This window comes from Rhinichthys klamathensis, unplaced genomic scaffold (assembly GCF_029890125.1).
Source record: "Rhinichthys klamathensis goyatoka isolate OS25496 unplaced genomic scaffold, OSU_Roscu_1.1 h1tg000009l_1, whole genome shotgun sequence".
Classification (NCBI taxonomy): Eukaryota; Metazoa; Chordata; class Actinopteri; order Cypriniformes; family Leuciscidae; genus Rhinichthys; species Rhinichthys klamathensis.
The window spans coordinates 2,421,063-2,437,618 of NW_026606562.1; the positions used below are offsets into that span (position 1 = coordinate 2,421,063).

The following is a 16,556-nucleotide window of genomic DNA, read 5'->3' on the forward strand; positions in this document are numbered from 1 at the left end:
TGAGTGTGTGATTGTGTGAGTGAGTGAGTGTGTGATTGTGTGTGTGAGTGAGTGAGTGTGTGAGTGAGTGAGTGTGTGAGTGAGTGAGTGAGTGAGTGAGTGAGTGAGTGAGTGAGTGAGTGAGTGATTGTGTGAGTGAGTGAGTGAGTGAGTGAGTGAGTGAGTGAGTATCATAGAAGCCTACATAGGACACGCAGTTTGTAGAATGGAATGACATGGAATATTCAGGCATTTGGCAAATTCAGTTATATACACACACAATGGTTATATTATTAGATGCTACCGAAAGTTTCACAGATAATTTTCATAACTCAGTTAGATCTTTTTAACAGTTTTTTCATAGAAATAAACAACAGATTCTTGATATTATTATTCATCTTTTTTATAGAGCCATCCAGTCCTGTGACCGGTGTTTTCCAATGTATCCCTTCATGCCTATGATATATTGTCTCTCAATTTCATGAATTTGAAAGGTGTCCCACATAGTGGCCAGAAGGCTTTTCTGTTCAAGGTCGTATGGCAGCATATCTAATCATACATAGAGCACTGAACGGTGCTGTACAGCATTCATGCCTCTTCAGCATATTCGCTCTGACTGGAGAGGGATATATGACCTGTGGCAATGAATAAATGGAGTCGCCAGTTCCTGCTGATCTCTGCAGGTTCTAATGCCATTTACTGTGGCACTGGAGCGTTATAGGCAGGTTTCACAACAACACAATCTCAAATTACAGTCTTTACATGAGCATTCTTTAAAAGTGAGGTGTACGCATTCAAATTACTCGGTGCATATTATTCCAAAATATTTGTATCTATATAAATTATAATATAATATAAATATGTATGATATAAATACATTTCATATATTATCATGTTTTTTGTTTGTAAGAACTTGTTCTGCCTCTGAATCAACTTCTCGTTTTAGTTAATGTTACCCAAGGAATTGTTTGTAATGATTTGATTCAGATTTCCAGTATTTTTTTTTTGTTTGTTTGTTTGTTTTTGTTTTTTTAGAATGGCTGTTATTCTCATTCCGATTTGTAAATCTCACTTTGGGATTGCCCCTTTCACACATAAAGTCTTTACTGTGAATTTACCGATAAAGTAATTCGGGTGATTTTACGGTAATTTACTTGGGTTACTGTGTGAAAGGAGCTAATGCCAAATATGTGAAAAATAATAATAAGTTAAAATAAAATAACAAAAATAATTTGAACATTTAAGCATGATAACCTATTCTAAGTAGACCTTATAATAGAGCATAATATGGCCTCTTTATGGTACTGTCACACAAAAACTTTCATGCAAAAAAAAGGTCGGTTGTCAATAGTGTAGCAATATGCAATAAGAAGCACAGCTCACACTGAACTCCCTTTCAAACTAAGCAGCTCCAAACAGTTAATGTGACTGCACCTTAAGTCACACAGTCCCATCTTGGCGTTGACTGATTACTCTGTTAGTTTGCTCTCACAGACTAGAATAACCGAACGAATTGAGTTCTTATCAGGCCACCCTGAACCAAAATGAACCAGGCCAGTCAAGGTCACTGTCTGCTCCTGCAAATTACCTTGGGATAGTGGATATCTTCCCTCATTACCCAGACACAAGATCTGAAGGTAATAGCTCAGAAGAGACGGACTTGGGAGGGAGTGAATGAGATTTTAAGGGGCTTGTATTTCCTTCATCTCAGTTTAGAGACCAAACAGAAACCCAATCATTACCCTTGGAACAAAGTTTGACTTTGAGAATGGAAGGATATTGGGGAAGACCAGAAATAAAAACAAAAGGCCCCGTTCATGTCAAAGAACCGCACGAAAAGCTGATGAAGAACCCGATAGCCCTGCTATCTGCGTAACTGAGGGTATATCAATGGTTTACTTTCCAAAATTGCTTGTGTCAGTACAGTGCCCTTTAAAATTAACTGAAGCTCTGCTTTCCGACGCACGTTCTGATTTTAATCAGTTTGGCTGGGTCGGACAGTTAAACTATTCATGGATCATGGTTAAAAGGATCCCAAATAACTTTAACCTGTCCTCTACGCCCTTGGCTTCCTTTCGTGTACAGGTCTGTCTGTCAAGTACTGTCCTTCCACAACATGCAATCATTGTTGAGGCCTCAAAGAATTGTGGAAGGGGGTTTGAGTACTAGAACATGTAGATCGTAATATAGATTGCTCAGCCATTATGTTTGAAATGAGAAGTTCGACACATTGTTTATTAAATATTTTTACTTAATAACTTATCCTTTCAGCTACAAAAAGTGTTTAGCACCCATAGTTGTATATAACATATCGTCGCTGTTGGGGGGAAACCTTTTAACTCCATATATTTACTTTTTTCCCCAAAAATCATTACGGTTAGGGTTAGAGCTTGCATTTGAGCTTGATTTTGGTCAAATGTTTTGGTAATCTAATGACACAAGTGTCTGACCACAAATAAAGCCACAATATCAACTTTGACAACGCAGTGTTTAATTATTATAATTTTTAAATACTTTGTTTTTTCCATATCCTGGAAAGTAGCATTTTTTGGAGATGCGATGTTTCCGCCCGACAGCGACGATATATTCCCATATTTAAACCTGTTCCACTGCAGATTTCCCCTAAAATCATAGCATGAAATGTGCAAAAAGTGTTAGTTTGGTTATTTTCCATCTGTCATTAAATTGCTAAGGAAATTATTGTAATATTATTATATAAAATAATAAATTGTCCATTTATTATTATTAATAATAGTAGTAGTAGTATCATCAAAGTAGTTAAATATCGGCTATAATAATTGATCTGGCCAAAATATTGGTCTATAACTAATTTACACATGCTATTCGTAAAGTTGGTTGTTTGTGTTATAACCATGCATGTATGTGACTTCACATTGTACAGAAAATAAAAATGGCTTGTTCTATGAGACTATTGAGGTGTTATGGGGATTTTAAAAAAGAGTGCGTGTATTTTTATCATTATAGGGTGGGGGTATGTATGTCAAATGTCAAAAAATGAATTTTGCATAATAGGTCCCCTTTAAAGCATTTTAGTATTGCATATCAAATATTGTAAATTATTTAACAAGTTATCGCACATAGCAGTTTTCTTCAATATTGTGCAGCCCTAGATGACAGTATATGATTCTGGCTGGTTGGCAGGGATGGCGTCCTGGCTGCTCTTCTGTAATTGCAGGCTTTCATCCACACTCCCCATGAAATCAGTACAAAGAACTCAATTAACACTTGCAGCCATATTCCTCTCCTTCCCAGCTGAGGAAAGCCTTGGGATGAAAGGGTCGAGATTACGGGAGTCTCGTGTGACTCCGGGCTAAAAGATGGAAGGAGAATATTCATCTCCCTTTAGTGTGGCTGCTTTTGGAAATCTGTCTATTAGGAGTCACACTGGTCTTGTGATAGATTTTTGGATTAGATACAAATCTATTTTTATTAATTACTTGCCAAAGACCTATTAATTCCCTAGCAACCACATAGCAACCAAATAACAACCAACTAGAACACCCTAACAATTTTGCCCAGAAAAGCACCACTCATATTATATTTAGGAAGTGTAAAAATAAATTTTTGTGAAAACCTAGATTTGCCATAAATATTTGCCTACTTTTCTAAGGTCTTAATTCAAGTTTGGTGCCACTTAAAGACATTAACGTCTTAGAGAGAGGTAGGTGTTTAATAAACATAGGTTAAGGGCATCAGATTTGATTTATTTTTTTAAATCATCAATTTTATTGTCAATTGAATCTTCTATTCCCCAGTGTTACATACAAAAGTGAGTACGTCGGGGTCACCAAAAGGGAATAAGCATCTTAAGACGTCGTCTTTGTACATGTGTGTTCTAGTTTGTTGGCATTTCTGAAGGCTGCGTTCTCCCCGTGTTGAATTCATTATCTAGTGTGTCATACCCTTGGGATAAGTGGAGAATGTTATTTGCAGCTTTGTTTGAAATGTCATGCACGTTGAATATGTGAATATTTTATATATATATATATATAAATATATCACATCTCGTTGAATATTAGGTAGACCTTTCTAGTACCGGGTTGGACCACCTTTTGCCTTCAGAACTGCCTTATTTCTTCATGGCATAGATTCAACAAGGTGCTGGAAACATTCCTCAGAGATTGATGATGCGAATCTGCCTTTTCAAGAAACCAGTTTGAGAAGATTTGAGCTTTGTGATAAGGTGCGTTATCCTGCTGGAAGTAGCCGTCTGAAGACGGTCCAGTTTGGTCATAAAGGGATGGACATGGTCAGCAACATTACTCAGGTTGGCTGTGGCATTTAAATGATGCTCAATTGGTACTAAGGGGCCCAAAGTGTGGGAAGAAAATATTCCCTACATCACCAGCAGCCTGAACTGCTGATACAAGGCAGGATGGACCCATGCTTTCATATTGTTTACACCAAATTCTGACCCGACCATCTGAATGTCTCGGCAGAAATCAGACTCATCAGACCAAGCAACGTTTTTTCAATTGAATTGTATCCTCAGTTTCCTGTTCTCAGCTGGTAGGAGTGTCACCGGTGTGTGTCTTCTGCTGCTGTAGCTCTTCTGCTTCAAGGTTTGACGTGTTGAGTGTTCAGAAATGTTCTTCTGTTTCAAGGTTTGATGTGTTGAGTGTTCAGAGATGCTCTTCTGCTTCAAGGTTTGACGTGTTGAGCGTTCAGAGATGTTCTTCTGTTTCAAGGTTTGACGTGTTGAGCGTTCAGAGATGCTCTTCTGCTTCAAGGTTTGACGTGTTGAGCGTTCAGAGATGTTCTTCTGCTTCAAGGTTTGACGTGTTGAGCGTTCAGAGATGTTCTTCTGCTTCAAGGTTTGACGTATGGAGCGTTCAGAGATGTTCTTCTGTTTCAAGATTTGACGTGTTGAGTGTTCAGAGATGCTCTTCTGCTTCAAGGTTGGTCGTGTTGAGCGTTCTGAGATGCTCTTCTGCTTCAAGGTTTGACGTGTTGAGCGTTCAGAGATGTTCTTCTGCTTCAAGGTTTGACGTGTTGAGCGCTCAGAGATGTTCTTCTGCCTCAAGGTTTGACGTGTTGAGCGTTCAGAGATGTTCTTCTGTTTCAAGATTTGACGTGTTGAGTGTTCAGAGATGCTCTTCTGCTTCAAGGTTGGATGTGTTGAGCGTTCAGAGATACTCTTCTGCTTCAAGATTTGACGTGTTGAGCGTTCAGAGATGTTCTTCTGCTACAAGATTTGACGTGTTGAGTGTTCAGAGATGCTCTTCTGCTTCAAGGTTTGACGTGTTGAGTGTTCAGAGATGCTCTTCTGCTTCAAGGTTTGATGTGTTGAGTGTTCAGAGATGCTCTTCTGCTTCAAGGTTTGACGTGTTGAGTGTTCAGAGATGCTCTTCTGCTTCAAGGTTTGACGTGTTGAGCGTTCAGAGATGTTCTTCTGCTTCAAGGTTTGACGTGTTGAGTGTTCAGAGATGCTCTTCTGCTTCACGGTTTGACGTGTTGAGCGTTCAGAGATGCTCTTCTGCTTCAAGGTTTGATGTGTTGAGTGTTCAGAGATGCTCTTCTGCTTCAAGGTTTGTCGTGTTGAGCGTTCAGAGATGTTCTTCTGCTTCAAGGTTGGACGTGTTGAGCGTTCAGAGATGCTCTTCTGCTTCAAGGTTTGTCGTGTTGAGTGTTCAGAGATGCTCTTCTGCTTCAAGGTTGGACGTGTTGAGCGTTCAGAGATACTCTTCTGCTTCAAGATTTGACGTGTTGAGCGTTCAGAGATGCTCTTCTGCTTCAAGGTTTGATGTGTTGAGTGTTCAGAGATGCTCTTCTGCTTCAAGGTTTGACGTGTTGAGCGTTCGGAGATGTTCTTCTGCTTCAAGGTTTGACGTGTTGAGCGTTCAGAGATGTTCTTCTTCTGCTTCAAGGTTTGACGTGTTGAGTGTTCAGAGATGCTCTTCTGCTTCAAGGTTTGACGTGTTGAGCGTTCAGAGATGTTCTTCTGCTTCAAGGTTTGATGTGTTGAGTGTTCAGAGATGTTCTTCTGTTTCAAGGTTGGATGTGTTGAGTGTTCAGAGATGTTCTTCTGTTTCAAGGTTTGATGTGTTGAGTGTTCAGAGATGTTCTTCTGTTTCAAGGTTTGATGTGTTGAGTGTTCAGAGATGTTCTTCTGTTTCAAGGTTTGATGTATTGAGTGTTCAGAGATGTTCTTCTGTTTCAAGGTTGGATGTGTTGAGTGTTCAGAGATGCTCTTCTGCTTCAAGGTTTGATGTGTTGAGTGTTCAGAGATGCTCTTCTGCTTCAAGTTTTGATGTGTTGAGTGTTCAGAGATGCTCTTCTGCTTCAAGGTTTGATGTGTTGAGCGTTCAGAGATGCTCTTCTGCTTCAAGGTTTGACGTGTTGAGTGTTCAGAGATGTTCTTCTGTTTCAAGGTTGGATGTGTTGAGTGTTCAGAGATGCTCTTCTGCTTCAAGGTTTGACGTGTTGAGCGTTCAGAGATGCTCTTCTGCTTCAAGGTTTGATGTGTTGAGTGTTCAGAGATGCTCTTCTGCTTCAGGGTTTGACGTGTTGAGCGTTCAGAGATGCTCTTCTGCTTCAAGGTTTGACGTGTTGAGTGTTCAGAAATGCTCTTCTGCTTCAAGGTTTGATGTGTTGAGTGTTCAGAGATCCTCTTCTGCTTCAAGGTTTGATGTGTTGAGTGTTCAGAGATGCTCTTCTGCTTCAAGGTTTGACGTGTTGAGTGTTCAGAGATGTTCTTCTGTTTCAAGGTTGGATGTGTTGAGTGTTCAGAGATGCTCTTCTGCTTCAAGGTTTGACGTGTTGAGCGTTCAGAGATGCTCTTCTGCTTCAAGGTTTGACGTGTTGAGCGTTCAGAGATGCTCTTCTGCTTCAAGGTTTGATGTGTTGAGTGTTCAGAGATGCTCTTCTGCTTCAAGATTTGACGTGTTGAGCGTTCAGGGATACTCTTCTGCTTCAAGGTTTGACCTGTTGTGTGTTCAGAGATGTTCTTCTGTTTCAAGGTTTGATGTGTTGAGTGTTCAGAGATGCTCTTCTGCTTCAAGGTTTGATGTGTTGAGTGTTCAGAGATGCTCTTCTGCTTCAAGGTTTGACGTGTTGAGCGTTCAGAGATGTTCTTCTGTTTCAAGGTTTGATGTGTTGAGTGTTCAGAGATGCTCTTCTGCTTCAAGGTTTGATGTGTTGAGTGTTCAGAGATGCTCTTCTGCTTCAAGGTTTGATGTGTTGAGTGTTCAGAGATGCTCTTCTGCTTCAAGGTTTGATGTGTTGAGTGTTCAGAGATGCTCTTCTGCTTCAAGGTTTGACGTGTTGAGTGTTCAGAGATGTTCTTCTGTTTCAAGGTTGGATGTGTTGAGTGTTCAGAGATGCCTTTCTGCTTCAAGGTTTGACGTGTTGAGTGTTCAGAGATGTTCTTCTGTTTCAAGGTTGGATGTGTTGAGTGTTCAGAGATGCTCTTCTGCTTCAAGGTTTGACGTGTTGAGCGTTCAGAGATGCTCTTCTGCTTCAAGGTTTGACGTGTTGAGCGTTCAGAGATGCTCTTCTGCTTCAAGGTTTGATGTGTTGAGTGTTCAGAGATGCTCTTCTGCTTCAAGGTTTGACGTGTTGAGCGTTCAGAGATGCTCTTCTGCTTCAAGGTTTGACGTGTTGAGCGTTCAGAGATGCTCTTCTGCTTCAAGGTTTGATGTGTTGAGTGTTCAGAGATGCTCTTCTGCTTCAAGATTTTACGTGTTGAGTGTTCAGAGATGCTCTTCTGCTTCAAGGTTTGACCTGTTGTGTGTTCAGAGATGTTCTTCTGTTTCAAGGTTTGATGTGTTGAGTGTTCAGAGATGCTCTTCTGCTTCAAGGTTTGATGTGTTGAGTGTTCAGAGATGCTCTTCTGCTTCAAGGTTTGATGTGTTGAGTGTTCAGAGATGTTCTCCTGCTTCAAGGTTTGACGTGTTGAGTGTTCAGAGATGTTCTCCTGCTTCAAGGTTTGATGTGTTGAGTGTTCAGAGATGCTCTTCTGCTTCAAGATTGGACGTGTTGAGCGTTCAGAGATGCTCTTCTGCTTCAAGGTTTGACGTGTTGAGTGTTCAGAGATGTTCTCCTGCTTCAAGGTTTGACGTGTTCAGTGTTCAGAGATGCTCTTATGCATCAAGGTTTGATGTGTTGAGTGTTCAGAGATGTTCTCCTGCTTCAAGGTTTGACGTGTTGAGTGTTCAGAGATGCTCTTATGCATCAAGGTTTGATGTGTCGAGTGTTCAGAGATGCTCTTCTGCTTCAAGGTTTGACGTGTTGAGTGTTCAGAAATGCTCTTCTGCTTCAAGGTTTGATGTGTTGAGTGTTCAGAGATGCTCTTCTGCTTCAAGGTTTGATGTGTTGAGTGTTCAGAGATGTTCTTCTGTTTCAAGGTTGGATGTGTTGAGTGTTCAGAGATCCTCTTCTGCTTCAAGGTTTGATGTGTTGAGTGTTCAGAGATGCTCTTCTGCTTCCAGGTTTGACATGTTGAGTGTTCAGAGATGCTCTTCTGCTTCAAGGTTTGACGTGTTGAGCGTTCAGAGATGCTCTTTTGCTTCAAGGTTTGACGTGTTGAGCGTTCAGAGATGCTCTTCTGCAGACCTCGGTTGTAACAAGTGATTATTTTAGTTACTGTTGCCTTTCTATCAGCTGAACCAGACTGGTCATTCTCCTCTGACCTCTGGCATCAACAAGTCATTTTCTCCCACAGAACTGCTGCTCACTGGATATTTTCTCTTTTTCTGACCATTCTCTGTGAACACTAGTGATGGTTGTTTGTGAAAATCCCTGTAGATCAGCAGTTTCTGAAATACTCAGACCAGCCCGTCTGCCACATTCAAAGTCACTTAAATCACCTTTATTCCCAATTCTGATGCTCAGATTGAACTTCAGTAAATCATCTTGACCATGTCTACATGCCTAAATGCATTGAGTTGCTGCCATGGGGACCACTGACAAAATTACAAAAAGCCCCATGTGATCTTCATTAAAGTGGTTCATATGACTTTAGAAATTAGAAAGAAATTAATGGATTTATAGATATTTTGTGTGAAGTATTCCTTTACCATGCTGTACTCTCTCCTGCCTCGAATGTGTAGTAATAAGGTGTATATATTAATTAATGCTTGTATACTAATGAATCTCCATTAGCCCATTTTTAAGGGGTCAGGGTTCAAGCTCTTTTCTCTAGCTACTAATTACAAAAAAAGTACATGCTGTGCAGGTGAAAATCTGTTCACTTGAATATGTATTAAGAAATCAAATGAGGTCTTTTGTAGCACAATAAATTCTGGGTTAATATTAGTCCACTGATGCATACTTGGAAAATACTGTAAGTAGGACACCATCTGGACACCTTTGACATTCGGGCTGACCCGATGTCCCAAAAATTCACTAAAAAAGTGTTTGGCTGTTTACTGTAGGATAAGATATAACATATTTCTAACATATTTATAGATGAGTTTAGCATGTGCATGATGATGAGTCATTCAATACATGATTATTAAAATACTGTAAAACTAATTTAGCTGTTATAGTGCAAAATCAAAAATTACGAAAATAAATAGTCTATTTTATAAATAGTCTATTTTGGGCCTTTAAATATATAAAACATCAACATAAAATTAATTCAGTCCAATGACAAAAAAACCCTATTCACCCAGTGCTTAATGTGCTTAATGAGAATGTATCGTCTCTCTCTCTAGTTGGTTTTCTGAACAGGATGATATTAATTCTGGAATGTCTTACAGGAAAGTCAGCGCACAATGTATTTGCTTCTGAAATGTATTTAATCACAATCTTTCTCCTTCACAGCCACCTAGTGAGGACGATCTCTGCCCGATCTGCTATGCACACTCCATATCAGCCATCTTCAAGCCCTGCTCCCACAAATCCTGCAAGTGAGTAGTTGCCAAACACACTATCAACACTATTCATTCCTCCATTTAGGAGATTAACACCATGCTGTTAAACGCTTCTATTCTTTACTTACAGTATATATAGCATGAATACAGCCTGAAATACTAGCGCTGTTTTAATGTTTTCACAACTGACGTTGTGGTCTCAACCCTGCATTGAACATGTCACGATACAAATATCATAACTTTGATCTCATGCATCAAAACTGTGCTCTCAAAATTGAATCGGTTTTCTTTGATGGTTTGTGTTGGAGTTGCTTACATCGTTCCAGTGAAGCGCGGCGCGGATAAACATGCGCTGTGACGTGACTCAGCACTCTTTAAATGATTAAATGTCACTCTCTTTTTATTTCAGGGCCTGTATCAATCAGCACTTGATGAATAACAAGGACTGCTTCTTCTGCAAGGCCACTATCACTGGAGTGGATGATTACACCAAACCAGCCAGCTCTTAGTATGCCCTTCACACACACACACACACACACATTCGGTGTTCAAACGTTGACATTATGTACACTTTCCCCAAAGACTTCACATATTCAGGTTGGACTCATACTGTTGTCCCCACAGAACATCAGGTCTATATACGGACACCCTACAGTTGCTGATGGCTCGGCCTGTGCTGGCGTATCTTAACATTTTGTCCTCTGACGAATGGAACGAGGCCTCGAAAGGCAATAGTTCTTCCATTCTTTCTTTGCGATGAATGGATGAGATCTCGTTCAGAGCCGCACGCTCGTGACGGAGAGGGAAACTGCCGGAAAACATCGAATCTCTCGCCACTGTCTCGTTTCTTCTCAGCTCATGTTCTCCTGTACTTCTCTCCTTTTGTCGGAACTATTTTTGTCTTGTCCCTTGCCATCTTCACATTTCATCTCACCTCCTCTATTCTCATGTCACCTTTTCGTCTCGTCTCACCACGTTTCGTCTCATCTAATCTTCTCTCCTCTCCTTTAGTGTCTGATCATCCTCTCTCCTTTTCTGTCTTTTCATCTCCTCTACTTTAGTCTCCTTCTTTTCTCATGTTTTCTCTACTCATCTTCAGTTTTCCTCTCATCTCTTCTGTTCTCCTATCTTTAGTTTTGCCTTTTCTTTTCCTTTGTTTGTCTCTTCTCTTTTTGTCTTTTGTTTCTCACATTTAGTCTCTGATTTTTTTCTCGTTTCAACTTTTCTTCTGTCCAAATTCAGTTTCCTGTGTTTTTCTCATTTTGTCTTCTCATATTTTTGCCTCATCTTTATATCCGTTTCAACCCATTTCCTCTTCTCTATTCTCCTATTACTTTTATCTCATCTTGTCTCCTTTTTGTCTCGCCTTAACTTCTCTCGTTTAGTCTCTGCTCATCTTCTAATTTATATCTCCTCTTCTCTCTTTTCATCTCATCTTTTTAGTCTCTTCTCCTTTTTTCATGTTTTTCTCATCATGTCTAGTTTAATGTTGTCTCGTGTCTTTTCTCACCTTCATATCTCTTTCATTTCCTTTTCTCTCATCTTGTCTTTTCTATTTTCCTATCCCCTTTTAGACTCTGATTTTCTCTCGTCTCCTCGTTTCTCTCGTCTCTTCTCTTCTCATCTGTATTTGTCTTGTATTGTCTCTCCTCTTCTCACAAACTCTGGTTAAAATAGTATCATATCAGGAAGTCAGATATAAACTCAATACTAGTGAGACCGTTTGTCACATCACTCTGTATTTGCTAATGTTTTTATACTCGATACTGACAGCCATATTTGACATAGATGACAACATGTAGTGTCACACTAAGCAGAACCTACAATCACTTGTGATTATTCTACATGATTTTCTACATCAAAAGAAGCTAGGGAGAAGAAATGCATCTACTCAAAACGGTTACACACGCCTGTTTCTTACTAAGGATTTATAAAGCATCATGCAAGATAAGACGACAGTTTCAGGACAGTTTACATGGAGATATAAATGCATTGTGACCCATGGGATAGTGATAACAGTTCATGTTTGAGAGAAATGCTTTGATTCTGCACCATCACTTGTTCGTTCTGCTCATTTGTTTTCCATTCCGACGGCTTCCACGTTTGATCTGTCTTCGTAATGGTGTTTGTTAATGTTCTCAAACAACCCATAGCCTTCTTCATACCAAGATCTTTCCTTCAGTCTGTTCCATTAGGAGTGCCTAGACTGCTGTTTTTGTTACTGAACACCAACAGACATCTAGATTTAAGTGCTTTGCTGTTGTGTGCATGGGGTTAGCTTTACCCAGAATCCTTTGCTAATGGATTATGTTGCATCTCAGGCTCTGCCTGCACTCAGAATCCATTGCCTCGCCACAGTTCCCTTACAAAAGGATATTCCGCTATTGACAAAAGCAATTTTCCACACCGAATACAAGTGTGGTGGTGTGACTCTGTTTTTAAAGCCCACAGATAATTAGATTGGTGTTGGACCTCAGCGTTGACTGTCACAGAACAATACGCAATCGTCAAAACAACCTGTACAGGATTTCTTCCAAAGTTATCATTCGCTTCTTACTAATGCACACAGACTGTTTATTCAAAACACAGCCAATTTGCTACGACCGATAAACTTCCAAACACTGTATAGAAGTGATATGTATGAATTATCAAAACCAAAAGAGTATTTGGGTCACTACTTCTCTTATTTGGACTGTTAAAGCATTTCTCACAGTGTGGTGTAATATTGTTTTTAAAATGGGGGTGCATGATATGAATTTAGGACCCCTCTCTATAGTCATGTAGTGTGTGTGTGTGTGTGTGTGTGTGTGTGTGTGTGTGTGTGGGCGTTTGCGGTGAGCGTGTGCAGACGACTTTAATTTAAGGTTTTCCACTCTCAGGCATCTGCTATTGTTGTCAAAGGGATTTTTAGATTAGTTAAGCAATATTTAAAGGACTGTTGATGTTTTGTTTTGTTTAAAAAGAGAGGACATGGCAACTTTTGGTTCTTTCACTTTTGTGAGAGTGTACATGTATTGATGTAATATTAGCATTAAATTATTTATCCTAAATGTTGTCTGGTCTGCTTACTCTTCAGGCACTTTGAAGTGTACATATTGGCTTACTAGCATATTTAATTAAGCAATTTTTTTTTTTTTTTAAATACCCCAAATGCATTCAACCCTGTTACTACATGATTTCCACCCTGTTTAAAGAGCATTAAACAACGATTTGGACCTTTTCCACGGCATGATGAAAGGTAAGTAAAATATAGGGAACAATTTATTTTACAGTGTGCTTTCCTTGTTGCATGTTACATGTTGTAATAACTATAAATGATGCATAACTACATGCAACTAACCCTAAACCAAACCCTAATCCCAAACCCAATAAGTACATGTAGTAAATTATTATTACTCGATACTGAAATGTATAATTACACAAGGACACCTTAAAATAGTGTAACCAAATCTTATATTGTTTTGTTAATGTGACTTAATTCATTCACCTCTGTTACCTACATTATTAAAATGTTTTTTTCTTACAATAACATTGGTAACAGTCGAGGGATTGAGTTGAATGAACGAAGTCTGTGAGTTTTATATTGGTTTTGTTCATCTTAAATAATTCACATTTAGCTGTTTAATTACAACCTGCAACCCTGTTTCTTACAATCCTGTTAACCATTCGTGCATATTTGTATTTAAATGCCCCATTTCACTAATATTTGTATCCAATATATTATTATTTTTAAGGGGATTGATAGAAAGTAATAAAATCAAACCAAGGTTTTATACTACTCATTCCAAAATATGGGGAACAGGGTTGAAAATTGGCCAAACTCTAATTAAAACAGTTTTATATTAAACTTATACATAAAATAATAATAATGCGTTTGTGTTCATAAATACATCTAACATTTCGTTTGACCTCCTGAGATTGACAAACAGCATTGTTTCAGTTATACATTGTTTAAAAAGTGCAAAAATTTCGAGCCTAGTTAGTTAAATTTACTTACTATAGTAATAACAGTAAATTATGCATAATTACAAGTAACTAACCCAAAACCAAACCCTGAAGTGCATGTAGTTAATTGATATCAGTACTTATTTGAGTAAGTACAATACAACTAGGTCACCTTAAAATAAAGTGTAAGCCTTATTTTGTACGCTATATGTTAAAAGGGTTTCCACAAGATCGCCTTTGCCTTGACACGACTGTGTTAAACAGAATTTGCTGTTTGGTTGTGTGGAAATTAATTTCTTTGGCTTTTGTTCATCTCAAACATCACTGAGTCGTAGCATAACTTTGTCAGACAGTAACACGCTCGTTTTTAATGAAGGCAACCGTGGCGATGCACAATAGCTGGTGGGCACCTCATCCCTGCTGTCTGTTCCTAAACAGGTTCTGCCAATTCAATGCTGTAAATAAGAGATGGCGTTTGCAACCCGAGGAGGACGCCTGCTCTTTCAACTCGCCTTTCTTCCTGACTCGACTCCCATCATGCTTCACTCTAATTCCATCTCCCAGGAATAAGGTTGGTACGGCATTGTATATTAAAGAAATGTCAGGGCGACGCGGCTTTGAAATCATGGCGTACCTTGGCCTCGCTGAGCTGTGTTTGCTAATGCGTTTGCTGTTAGCGAGTGTGGTTATGGTAGGTGCGCAGCAATGAAGGATCGATTGTAAAAGCCTGTTATCTTGGCTTGGCTGAGCCGCGTCGCCTTCACCCCAGCTGGCCTTGAGTTCAAAACTGATGATTTAACAGCTCACTTATGTACACCTTATAATAAGGTTTGTAAAAGATACGAGCAATACAGGTTTGCAAAAGTGTTTTTCTCTTTTTTAAGTGAAAAGAGTTTGATTCAACATCATTATTCCGGTGGTATATGAAGATTTAGTACATTAGGTTTGCTTTGGCACACTTTTTGTTTACTGTATGATTAAATGGATGAAAGATACAATATCATTGCACTGACAGCATCTAAAACTATTTTACATGTGCGTGTTCTTATTGTACATTTTTCAGCATTTTACATACTGAAAACTTTGATATAATTTCAGTATCTCTGTTTCCATCTACCTATTTTTGTGCGCATTTTGGGATGTCGCATTAAAAAACATATGCGCATTAACTATAAAAAACGGATGCGCTCGGGTGAGGCGGAAACATTTTTTATCCGATAAAAAGGTATGCGCATAAACTATGGGAACACAACACAAATCTCATGTGACTTTGCTTCAAGAGATCATAACTGTGTTCAGTTTCAGTATTTAATGTAGAGACAATTTTAGAATATGTGGATATTGTATGTTTTGGTGTCAGCATTTAAAACGACAACTTTTAATGCACAAACAATTTAAACGACACAAAATATGCTGATATGTTAGGTTGCAGTATCGGCATCATAAAACTTTTACATATAAATAACTTTAGAGATGCACTTTGTGTTTATGTTGTCATTTTCAGTGTTAAAATCGAATGCCTACATGTTTTCACTATCAACTTTAGAGACATATAATATGTTGGTATTGTACATTTCAATGTCAGCTTTTTATGTAAGATCAACTGTGAAGCCATATACAGTATGTTGAAATTTTACAGTTTAGCACACAACATCTCATTTTAATTTAAACTTTTTAAAAACTTTCATTGTGAGTTTTAATAGATGAATACATACATTAATATTGTAAGTTTTAGATTTAGCATTTTAAAACATTTAGAGTAGAGATGTGTAATATGTTGATATTAAATCTGCCTTAGTGTATGAATTTTATGTACAGAATTTTAATGATAAATCGCGCATTTTTATATGTACACATAATGGCATAAAATGCATCGATGTCGTTGATAACAATTATACAGTTATGATTATATATTGTAATTTTCAGTTAAAATCTAATGCCTAAATGCCTTCATAAACTACTTTTAATACTGTTGATATTGTATATTCAGCAACTTTAAATCTGTACAGAATGGTGAAATTACATTTTACAATACAAAAAAGTTGAAAATGTACTTTTTGATACATTAATAATTTGTGTTTCATTGTCAACATGTTGGGCAACTTAAGAGACTGTGTGCAATGTGTTGATATTGTACATTTCAGTGTAAAACATGTAAACTTTCCGTAGCAATAGCTTTGAATACGAATGAGATCGTCCTGCGACATCAGTGTGTTTTCTTTCTTCCTATGACAGATAGATAAAAGACTAGAAGATTTAACCCTGCAGTCAAAGGTGGAGAGAAAAGAAAGGGTCTTGAATCCGCGGGTGGGATAAAAAGCAGAGTGTCTCTTCCCATCCCAGCCTCACTGCGCTCAATTCTGCAGCTTTCCATTGATCCACTGCCTAGAAACTGAACCCCAGGCCGGCGGGGTGCTCGGGGCTTATAGATCGCCTTCAAAAATAGCCTCGTCGGAGGGCAGGAGGACGGGACAAAGGGTCCGGCAACCAGAGAATCTTCCCTCCCTAGGGCAGGACACCGATAGCACCCCGTGTGTATTTATAGATGACCAACGGCAAACCTGAAGCTGGATCAATACGCTCTGGGACGGGACATGATCTGCCCGACAGCCCGGCTGAGAGGATACGGGCCCCGGGGACGCAGAACAGGGAGAAGCCTCTGTACCCGTGAGGGGGGGGGGAAAGGCAGAACGAAATCTGAAAGATGTACAAAAACCACAAGATCACAAACACTGTATCTTTTGTTTTCATCTATATAATTGTATTTTGTCTTATTCACTCAAAAAAAAAAAAAAA

General features: G+C 38.8%; 1 protein-coding gene across 3 annotated transcripts in view; it reads left to right on the top strand.

The window, feature by feature from the left end:
- The window catches only part of LOC130093454 (E3 ubiquitin-protein ligase RNF123), a 155,886-nt gene extending 145,399 nt beyond the window's left edge, over positions 1-10,487 (top strand). For all 3 annotated transcript variants that reach the window (XM_056260564.1, XM_056260566.1, XM_056260565.1), the window contains exons 38-39: positions 9,766-9,851; positions 10,225-10,487. In XM_056260564.1, the coding sequence (XP_056116539.1) occupies positions 9,766-9,851; positions 10,225-10,324 (186 nt within the window). In that variant the 3' untranslated portion in view covers positions 10,325-10,487. The remainder of the gene's footprint in view (positions 1-9,765; positions 9,852-10,224) is intronic.
- Positions 10,488-16,556: the final 6,069 nt, after the last annotated feature.